This window comes from Cebus imitator, unplaced genomic scaffold (assembly GCF_001604975.1).
Source record: "Cebus imitator isolate Cc_AM_T3 unplaced genomic scaffold, Cebus_imitator-1.0 Scaffold8, whole genome shotgun sequence".
Taxonomy (NCBI): Eukaryota; Metazoa; Chordata; class Mammalia; order Primates; family Cebidae; genus Cebus; species Cebus imitator.
Genome location: NW_016107323.1, coordinates 7,694,812 through 7,705,876, shown reverse-complemented (window position 1 = coordinate 7,705,876; position 11,065 = coordinate 7,694,812). Strand labels below are relative to the sequence as shown.

Genomic DNA, 11,065 nt, shown 5'->3' with positions numbered 1-11,065 from the left:
TTCCCAGTCGCTGCTGTGGCCGCGGGCAGGTGGGGCTACGGGTAAGTTCTCGGGCCGGCGGAGGGGCGTACCCCTGTTGGCGTGCAGCCCCTTCTCCAAGACCCCCTGTCCCAATCCCTCCGAGAAGAGGGGACCCCCTTGGATCTCCGCTGTCCAGGCCTCGCAGCGGATCGCGGGCAGGACCCCAGTCCTCGGCTCTGGAGTGTGCCTGCGCGGGCGGCGTGGGCGGGCAGTGCTTCCCCTCCGCGGGGACTGGAGTCCGGGAAGGGGGAGGCGAGAGACACCGGCCCCAGTGACACCCCCACAACCTTGAAAGTTCGTGTTGCGCGCCGCCCAGGGCCAGGTGCCTTCAGGTCTTCACTCTCCCCGGGCCAGGTGCCTTCAGTTCTTCACCATCCGCGCAGCAACCACAGGTGACCATCGTCGTCTTCCTCTTACAGGTGAAGAAACCAAGACGCAGAGAGACCAAGCCCTTTCCCTTGGGTCACACAACCACAGAAGGCAGAGCCAGAACTCACAACCAGGTCTGTGTCCCCTAAGTCCTCGGTTGCATCGTCCCTTCCCCGCCGCCCTCCCGGGAGACTGTGGGAGAGAAGTAGGGACAGGGGCAGTGTTGGGTGTCCCGGGAGAAGGCTGCAGTGAGCGGGCCCGGCCATCCCTTAAGGAGGAGCCCCAGGGCAGCAAAGTTTTCCCTGGAAACACTTTAAAAACACCCACCTCTTGGAGACAGAGATACTGAGGAACAAGAGTGTTGAGGCCAGGGTGAGCCAAGACAGGGGAGAGCAGTTCCTCATTGGAACCCCCTCTAGGAACGTTCTCCCAACCACCTTTACCAGTGCTGGGTGTGGGGGCTCTTGCAGGCTCAGCTAGTGACTTGGCCTGTCTATGCCTCAGTTTCTGCATCTGTCCTCTGGGGTTAAGCATGTGCCTGCCTCACAGGATTGCTGAGAAGATGACATGAGATGCTTGGTGTACCCCTGGCACCAGGTTACTACCAAAAGTTCATGGTTCCCGTACTGCACCCTCCCTCCCGCCCCTCTGAGAGTACTTCTCTGTCCGGGGCACCTTTAACTTCAGGTTGTTCAGCGCTGTCTGAGATCTGCAGGATTTCCGGACAGCCCCACCAGCAACTAGGAGGTGCTTGAGTAAGACCGAGGTGGGGGGGGGCAGGCAACTTCTCTGGCTCTGACTCCCCAGAGGGAAAGGCTGATAAGGTCAGGGTTTTGAAAATCTCTGGGCTGAGGCTTGCTTGCACAAGGCCCAGAGCTGCTCCGTGGCCCTCTGCCCTCCCTGCTCCTGGCTTAGCAAGAAGGAGGGAGCCAGAGCGTTCTTGTCCCAGACTTGATCATTTCCTAGTCACTGGGCCCCGGGAGCTGTCATCCACCACCCCCTCTCTGCTTCCCTTGCCCACAGTCTAGGCCAGCAGCAAGTTCTAACCCAAAGCATATCCTGAATCCGGCCACTCCTCTACCCACTACTTCCACCCCGAGTCCACGCCCCAGCGTCTCTTGCCTCATCATCCTTGACCCCTCACTCCCACCCAAATCTCCAGCATCACCTGCCAAGCCCTCTCTGTGATCAGGCCCTATGCGATTATTCTTGATTCTTCCCTCTGGCCACTTTCCTGTCCACTCCTGTCCCTAGCCACCTCCTCCTAAGTTCTCTACTCTCTCAGGGGCTGTGTATGCTGCATATGCTCTTCCTGTTCACGGGAATGCTCTTCTCTGCAACCTGTGACATACTCCCTTATAATTCAGGAGACACCATAAATGTTGTGTTGTCCCCAATCACCCCCTCTCCTTTTCCCTTTCCCACAGTCTCGGCCAGCAGCAAGTTCTAACTTAAGGAGACCCCGCCTGCTCCCTGGCCCCTTACTCTGGCTGGCTAGCTTGCTTCCCAGTGCTTAGCTGGGGGTGTGGTCTGTCTCGTATGTTTCCTTTCTTCCTTGTCTCCCCAGGTAACATGTCAGCCTACCGGGATTCCTGACCTTGCCTTTGCCTCTTCACCTTGGATTTCCCAGAACCTGAGAAATCAGATGGATCACTTGAGGCACCTAGAAAAGACTCAGATATTTTTGTATAGTTGCAGGCAGTGTGTCAGCCATCAGTCTATTTTTCTTCTCAATGCTTGACAGCATTTTTTCTGCCCATTTCTGTAGAGACCTCAGAATTTTTCCTCCCAAGAGCCCACTGCCTTCCTCCGCTTTTCCCTAAAGTAGGGCTTGAGAACCACTTCCAGGTTTTAGCCATAATATTCAACTTAGCTATAAATGTGGTTATCCATATTGTGCTTGTTTTTGGCTATCAAATGACTTCTGGGAGATACAGTTTCCTAACTGATGTATGCAAGTCAAGAGTGGGATCATTTTGAAGGCACTTACCTCTTGTGACCAGGTGGCTATTTAGAAAAATCATCCCCAGGAATGTGTGCACATTTCCCTGCAGCTCTGCAAGCATTGGGTTTTATCCTTTTTATGTTTTGGCTAGTTTAATGGAGAAGGGTATGGTAGTTTTAAATTTTCTGTTGCTTGACTTGCTGAAGCTGAGTGTTTCTCTGCGTATGTGCTGGTTCTAGTTCCTATCTTACAAAGGAAGGAAATCTCCAGGGCACCTTAATTCTTCCTTTCACCTCCTCTTGTGCTGGTGGTTCCACTTGAGCCCCTCCCGTGAGAGCAGGTTGAAGGTCCCAGGGGGCTAGTATGGGACCACACACTTTCAGTGCAAAGCTGAACTCTGCTGGCTGCAGAAGCTGCTCTGCCAGTCAACCAGCGAGAAACTCCGAGAGTCCCTTGCACCCTCAGCTTGGAACTGTGGGGAGAGAAGTAACTTTTTTAAAAAGTTTTTGTGAAAGTTTATTTCAAAATAATTTTTTAGAATTAGACCAGGCATGGTGGCTCATGCCTGTAATTCCAGCACTTTGGGAGGTTGAGGCAGATGGATCACTTGAGGTCTGGAGTTTGAGACCAGCTTAGCTAATATACCCAAACCCCATCTCTACTAAAAATACAAAAAAAAAGTAGCTGAACATGGTGGTGGGCACCTATAATCCTAGCTACTCAGGAGGCTGAGACAGGAGAATTGCGTGAACCTGGGAGACAGAGGTTGCAGTGAGCTGAGATCACACCACGGCATTCCAGCCTGGGCAAAAGAATGAGACTCTGTCTCAGATTTTAATATATATATAGAGAGAGAGAGGTTCCATAGAGGGATCTGGCACAATGGCTCGCAACTGTAATCCCAACACCATGGGAGGCTGAGGCAGGAGGATCACATGAACTCAGGAGGTTGAGACCAGCCTGGACAACATAGTGAGACGCCCCCTTTCTGTAAAAATAGGTTTGGACATGGCAGTGTGTGCCTATAGTCCCAGCTACTCAGGAGGCTGAAGTGGGAGTATCCCTTGAGCCTAGAAGTTTGAGGCTGCAGTGAGCTCTAATTGCACCACTGTATTCTAGCCAGGGTGACAGAGTAAGACCCTCAACTCCAAAACAAACAGGGTGTGCAAGGTTATTCACTGAAGCATTGGGGTAGGAGGAGATTGGGAACAACCTTAAGTGTCCATCACTAGTGGGATTAAACTCGTTCCTACACGGGACTCCTGTGCAGCCGTGACCAGGCGTGCACCTCATGCACGATGCACTGGCATAGAACCACCTCTGAGATACTGTGTTAGTCTTCTGCGGCTGCTCTAACAAATGGCCGCAAGCTTGGTGGCTTCAGATGACACACATTTATGTTGCAGTTCTGGAGGTCAAAAGTCCACATCCATCTCGGTAGGCTCAAGGCAAGGTGTAGGCAGGGCTGTGTTGCTGCTGCAGGCTCGGGGGAGAATCTGTTTGCTTTCCCTCCCAACTTCTAGAGGGGCCCACATGCCTTGGATTGAGGCCCCATCCTCCATCTTTAAAGCATCGAATCTTCAGATCTTTCTGACTCCAGCCCCTGCTTCTGTCCTCACATCTCTTCTCCTGCCTCCATTTATCAAAGACCACTCTGATGACATTGGGTCCCCTGGATTAATCCAGTATCATTTCCTCCAACTTAAGAGGGGCAACGTCATCATATCTGCAAAATCCTTTTTGGTACGTAAAGTAATATACAAGTTCAGGGATTAGGGCATGTGAGTCTCTGAGGGGGAGCATTATTTTGCCTACCACACCCTAAAGGGAAATAAGATTCAGAGCAGTACGTGGGTTCACTTTTGTTTACGGAAAAAAAAAAAGGTTGGGGAGAGTATATACTCATGTGCTTGTGAGAGCATAGAATACTCCAGAAGGTGATGTAGGAAATGGGTCAGAGCGGCCGCTTCTAGGAAGGAGAATGGGTAGAGGGGAGACTGACTTGTCATAGAATATCTTTTTGTATAATTTAAATTTTTTACTACATGCGTAGATCATCTACGTTAGAAATAATGTTTTAAAGTAACACCACCTCATTGTAAAAGTTCACGCCTCCCAGAGCAGGGAAGGAAAACCCCACACCCAGATCACTCTCTTTTCTTCCAAAAATAACCTCTGCGAAGACTGATCCTTACAGACCAAAAAAAAAAAAGGGTCTGTATTTCTTTTGATGTAGATGGGGTCATCCTGTAGACTCTGCCGTAATGTGACTCCACTGCTTGCTCTGTGGCCAGCATCTTACCACATCCACATGTGAATGCCCCACAGCACTAGCAGCTCCGCTGCTCGCAGGTGCATTCGCTGACGTAGCTGGTGGCGGATGTTCAGAAGATTTTGCTGCTTTACAGAGCAACTCCAACACTGTAAACACTGTAATGTCTGTCTCTTTTTAATTGGAGTGAAATTCACATAACATACAGTTAACCATTTTAAAGTGAATAATTCAGCGGCATTTAGTATGTGTCACAGTGTGCAACCATCACCTCTATCAGAACATTTTCATTGTTTTTATTAAATTTAATAATACATCATTTTACTTTTTAAAAAATACCTTGTTAGCTTCACAGAAGATTTTCATCACCACAAACGGAAACCCCCTGATCCATGAAGCAGTCACTCTCCATTCTTCCCTGCCCTCAGCCCCTGGAAGCCACCGATCTGCTTTCTGTCATAGAATTTGCCTGTTCTGGACATTTCGTATCAATGGAATCCTACAATATGTGACATTTTATGTCTGGCTTTTTTCACTTAGCGTGGTGTATTTGAGGTTCATCTACATTGTAGTGTCAGTGCTTTATTTCTTTTTATTTATTTATTTATTTATTTTGAGATGGAGTCTTGTTCTGTCACCTAGGCTGGAGAGCAGTGGTGTGATCTTGGCTTACTGCAATCGCCGTCTCCCTGGTTCAAGCCATTCTCCTGCCTCAGCTTCCCAAGTAGCTGGGATTACAGGTGCCCGCCACCATGCCCAGCTAATTTTTGTATTTTTAGTAGAGACGCGGTTTCACCATGTTGGCCAGGCTGGTCTCGAACTCCTGACCTCAGGTGATCTACCCACCTCGGCCTCCCAAAGTGCTGGGATTACAAGTGTGAGCCACCCCGCCCTGCTGCTTCATTTCTTTTTACAGCTGAATAACGTTCCATTGTGTGGATAGACCCACTTTGTTGATCCTTTCATCCTTTGATGGACAAGTGAGTCATTTCCACCTTTTGGCTATTGAGAATAATGCTGTGAAAGGCTATGAACTTTCACGTACAAATACGCGTTGGTGTGAGTCCCTGTTTCAGCTCATTTTGTTCTATGTTCAGGATGTATGCCCTCCTACATACACTTTGAACTTTACGCTACTTTCAGACACAGTTTAAACTAACTTAAAACTAATTTGTAAGAAAGGTTTGCAGTGCACATACCGAGGTAGATGGCAGCAGGATGACAGATCTGGACAACTGTCTTCTTATTTTTCAGATCCAGAAGCAACAGGGACATGGCCACCTGGGACGAAAAGGTAAATGGATTTTGTGCTCTTGCAGCATTAGAGGATATCCCAGCCTTGAGACAATAACTCTGTTTGGTGTTTCAGACGGGAGAGGGAGAACACACCTGTTCAGGTGTTTCCATTACACTGAAATACTTAAAATCACAATGACGAAGAGCTGGGAAAGGATCGGACAAAATCTCCAAATACCCTGATCATCCACATCAGACCATTTGAATCCCAGCCCTTCATAACTGTGTGCATGTTAATAACTATGTGTCCTTCAGTTCCCTGAGCCTCAGTTTCCTTATCTGGAAAATAGTGAACAGATTATTTACCACCACTGCCCCTGAAGGATTGTCGGGAAGATTTGAAAAGACAATGGTCTCAGAATGCTAGGCAAGTGCTGAGCCCACACAGGGCTTTCCCTTAGTGCCCATTTTACAGGTAATAACACTTGGCCACAGAGACGTAAGGTCACTTCTCAAGATCACACAGCTAGATAGTGTCTAATGGGATTTCAGGCCAGGCACAGTGGCTCATGCCTATAATCCCAGCAGTTTGGGAGGCCAAGATGGGTAGATCACTTGAGATCAGGAGTTCCAGAACATGGTGAAACTCCATGTTTACTAATAATACAAAAATTAGCCAGGCATGGTAACACATACCTGTAATCCCAGCTACTCAGGAGGCTGAGGCAGGAGAACCACTTGAACCTGGGAGGCAGAGGTTGCAGTGAGCTGAGATTGCACCATTGCACTCCATCCTGGGTGACAAGAGCAAAACTCCATCTCCAAAAAAAAAAAAAAAAAAGAAATTGAGATTTCAACCTGGCCTGACTCCAGAGGAAATGCTTTCCTCCCATATCTTATGGCCATTTCCAGTAGAAAATAGACTGTGTCTTTAATATCTGGGATACAGATTGGGTTTGGGGGCACTGGTGGTGAAGACTGGGGGCAAGGTAGAAACGAAGTGTTGATTCCACACCAGCTGCTCACCTCGAGGTTCTGGGGGCCTGGACAAGCCAAGCTGGCAAGGGCAGAGCAGGAAGCTCAGGGCAGCAGCAGGGTGAGTGGGGCAGAGTCTGAGAAGCAAATGTGAGCATCAGAAGGACCACAGGATGATGATGATGGTGATTGTGTATTTCATCAAATTGATGACCCTGGTAACTGTGTAAGAGTTAGGAGCCACAGGAGCTCCAGGTACCCTTAATAAGAAAGTCAGCATGGAAGTTAAGTGGGAACTGCTGATGCTTTTCCTTCATTTGTCGTTCCCTATTAAATTAGACAAACCAAAAAGAACATTCAGAAACGCTTCATGATGATTAGACTGTGGTGAAATCAGCTCATTCGTACATAGCACGGGGGACTGGGTCAACCCATGTCACTGCTCTAGAAACAAAATTTGACAGTGTGTATCAAGAATACTGAAGATACCCATAATCAAGCCTGGTCATCTCGCCTATGAAAAAAAAACAAAAGTATAATTTATGGCACCACGTTTCTCGGCACATGAGGCAACGCTGTCTGTAGATGCGCCTTATTTTACGTAACATGAAGAGAAGCAAAGCAAGCATGTGCTGCCATTTACTGTGATAAAAACTAACACAAGGCTGAAACCGATCAATTGTCAGGCCCATCCAGATTTCAGAGACGTTAAAATGTGATAAACGTGGTCTTAGAATTGGATTTAAAGCCATAAAACCATGCAGAATGGATAAAAACCATGCAAAATGCAATAATGAGACCATTTGACTCCTTGGTAAGTTTTCTGGCCTCTGAATAGTGTGAATTTAATGCATATAGTGGTAAAAAAAATAAGATACAAAATTGTTTGCTGTCTTTTTTCTAGGAGACAGGGCCTGGCTCTGTCTCCCAGGCTAGAGGGCAGTGGCACAATTTTGACTCACTGCAACCTCCACCTCTGGGTTCAAACCCTTCTTGGGCCTCAGCTACCCGAGAAACTGGGACTACAGGCATGCACCATCATCCCCAGCTAATTTTTTTGTAATTTTGGTAGCGACAGGGTTTCTCCATGTTGACCAGGCTGGTCTCAAACTCCTGGCCTCAAGTGATCCACCTGCCTCAGCTTCCCAAAGTACTGAGATTACAGGCATGAGCCACCGCACCTGGCCTACTGTCTTTGATTATGATCATAAAAGATATAGACAGATGGGAGAGAAAGAGGTAGACAGGTAGATGACACCTAAGTTTGGTGAGCTGAGATTGTTATGAATCTATTTCCCTTTCTTTTGTTCCTCTTTTCACAATACCGTAGTAATACTCAGAGAAATAGATCAAGGCTAAAGGTCTGCTCATGGGGTAAATGGCAGCAGGTCAAGCTGGGGGTGTGCATTTGAGTCTGGGGGTTGCAGGGATGAGTTGGGGGGTGAGGACCTTGTCAGAAGCCCATACCAGGGCATAGAGACAGCAAGGGAGATAAGGATTGAAATGCAGAACCAGGGACTCACCTGAAGGAACTCCCAGGGCCTGGAGCCTGCTTGTCATCACACCGAGGCTAGCCTGGGAGGGCGTTGTCAGGAGGGCATTGTTGGGGAACTGGGGACAGGGCCAGGACCACTTGTGGCAAATAAGCCTCTTACTGGTTTAAAGAACATGTTCCTTTTCATGATCTGCCCTTATGGAATTAATTGTTTTGGAAAAAGTCATCTCAATGAGATTACTTCAGAGCTTTTTGAGCGTCAGCTCTCCTAGTTCCTGAGAGGAAAACAGCGTGTTGGAAGAGAAACTGGTGGGGTTTGTAGCCTTGTGCAGACCTGGCTTGCAGTGCTGCGGAGCTAGGCTCACCTGACCTCCTCAGAGCCCCTTGCTGCCCCTCCCACCTCTCAGAGCCTCAGTTTTCTTCTTTTGTAAAATGGGAACGATCACATACCTCACAGAGTTGAGGTGAGGGTTAAACAAGATTGCGTGTGGAAAGCACTCAGCCGGGTGCCCAGCTCCAGCCTGCACTGAAGACATGGGAGCTGCTGGCTCTGTCATGAGGATGGACTGGCTTTTCGGCCATCAGCTGACCTTGTTCCTCAGCGCAGGGTACTGCTCTCAGCAGCCACTTCTGGGGAACCTGAGAGCCAGGTGTGTGTAGAACTCCCTGCAGCTCCTGGGCTCATTTCTCATGAGGCGTGCACAGGCCCCAGGTGCAGCTGGGCTTCCTCACCCACCTGTGCGGCACACAGACCACCCCAGCACCCAGCCCACACCCAGAGGGGTTGAATTGGAAGCTCTGAGCCCGGGACCCAGGTTTCAAGGTGCCTTAAAGCTGCCAGGTGATTCCAACATGCAGCCTGGCCTGGGGACCCCTCCCTCTGCAGGGAGGAAAGAGGGGTAGGCTGAGCACTGTGTCCTGTGGTTTCCATGGCCAAAGCATCACTAGACATTGGCTCAGGGGACCTAGTCACATGGGTGGCAGCTCTACATTTCTACCTGGATAACTTTTTCTTTTTTCTTTCTACACATTTATAAAACAAATAGCACAGTCCCTGCTTCTGGATGACATGACTGATGTCACAGGTTTGGACCAGACTCCCCTCTCAGTCATTCCCAGGGAAATAGGCAGAGCATGTCCCGGCAAAACTGTGTCTCTAAACTCAACCCATTGGTGGCTCCTGAAATCCATTGAGTGAGCTACAATCAACCTTTTAAGAAATGAAATAGGTCCGGGCACGGTGGCTCACACCTGTAATCCCAGCACTTTGGGAGGCCAAGGTGGGTGGATCACTTCTGCTCTTGAAGATCAGGAGTTTGAGACCAGCCTGAGTAACATGGAGAAACTCCATCTCTACTAAAAATACGAAAAATTAGCCAGGTATGGTGCAAACCTGTAGTCCCAGCTATTGCTGGGGCTGAGGTAGGAGGGTCTCTTGAGCCCAGGAGGTCGAGGCTACAGTGAGTCCTAATCATGCCACTGCCCTCCTGCCTACGTGGCAGAGTGAGACCCTGCCACCAAAAAAAAAAAAAAAAAAGAAATAGAATGAAATGGAAAATAAGAGCGCCTCCCCTACTAACCGTAGTGCTGGTTATAGAATGCTTGTACACAAGGCAGTGTGTACTGAGAGGCAGGGCATGGAACATGATTTCTTACTGAGAAGCACTGCTCCAAAATCCCTTCCCAGCATGGGGCTTTTCCAGCTGTGAGCAGGGTACAGGGCTGGGCAGTGTTCATGAAGGGTCCCACGGCAGGAGCGGGTGCTGGCCTGGGCAGCCTGAGTTGGAATCCGAGCTGTGCTTCTTGCTGGCTGTGTGACCTGGGGCAAGTCACTGGCCTCTCTGTTCTCAGTTTCCTCATCCATAAACAGAGACATTGCAGTCCCTACCTCATGGGCTTGTTGCGGTGTGTGAGGAAGGTCTTTGCACAGAACTCAGAAAATATTAAACGGGTGTTCCGGGGATAGTTGGAATGAGTACAGTTCCACTCCTGTAAATATCCCCCGTCTCATTTCTGTGCAGCCTCGCCATCATCTCGCCAGGTTGGCCGGCTCACCTACCAAGTCAGGAGGGTTCCTAACCCTATAGAAAAAGGAGAGAGAGTTGGGGACCATGGCTTTAGGGGGACCTGGGCCACCAGTTAAACTCCTCAGCCTGTAAGCAGCCCTCCTGCCAGAGCTAAAGGTCTGTGACGGAGCTGTCACGGTGGTGGTTTTCATCAACCTCAGACTTCCTCCCCGCCCTAGAGAAGGAAAAGCTTCTACGCTTATTTAAAGACTTCCCTGATTTTAAAAATAGGCCTTCCTCAGAACACGGATCCCCTGAGGCAGGAGGGGAGAAGTGCTGGGGCAGGTGAGCCTGCTGCCTGGAGTCCTCTTGCCTCCCCCAGAGAAGAGGTTTGCTCAGGGGTTTCTTTCCACTATCCCGGAGGAGGCACGTTCAGCAGGAGCCTGTGGTCTGCCAGGCGCGGAGGTCATGCTGTGAATCGCTGGGCCCCATGATAGTGTGATGGGGAAGGCCCGGCCAGGCCCTGAGAGCTGGGATGAGGAAGATAGATGACAAAGTGAAAGGGGTTGCACATTCTAGGAGAAAGAAGTCATGGATGCAAAGGCCCTGTGGTTGAAGAAACCAGCCAAGTATGAAAGGCTCAAAGGGGACAATGTGGCCAGAGTTGGGGGAGAGGTGAGAAGGGAGGCCAGATAGGCAGACAGAGGCCACAGCACGCAGAACAGGAGTGGGCTTCTGGAAGGTGT

General features: G+C 49.4%; 1 protein-coding gene across 4 annotated transcripts in view; it reads left to right on the top strand.

Moving 5' to 3' along the window:
- Positions 1 to 11,065, top strand: part of HVCN1 (hydrogen voltage gated channel 1) — a 41,605-nt gene continuing 30,540 nt past the window's right edge. For all 4 annotated transcript variants that reach the window (XM_017542209.2, XM_037743425.1, XM_037743422.1 and 1 more), the window contains exons 1-3: positions 1 to 41; positions 441 to 524; positions 5,862 to 5,901. In XM_017542209.2, the coding sequence (XP_017397698.1) occupies positions 5,881 to 5,901 (21 nt within the window). In that variant the 5' untranslated portion in view covers positions 1 to 41; positions 441 to 524; positions 5,862 to 5,880. The remainder of the gene's footprint in view (positions 42 to 440; positions 525 to 5,861; positions 5,902 to 11,065) is intronic.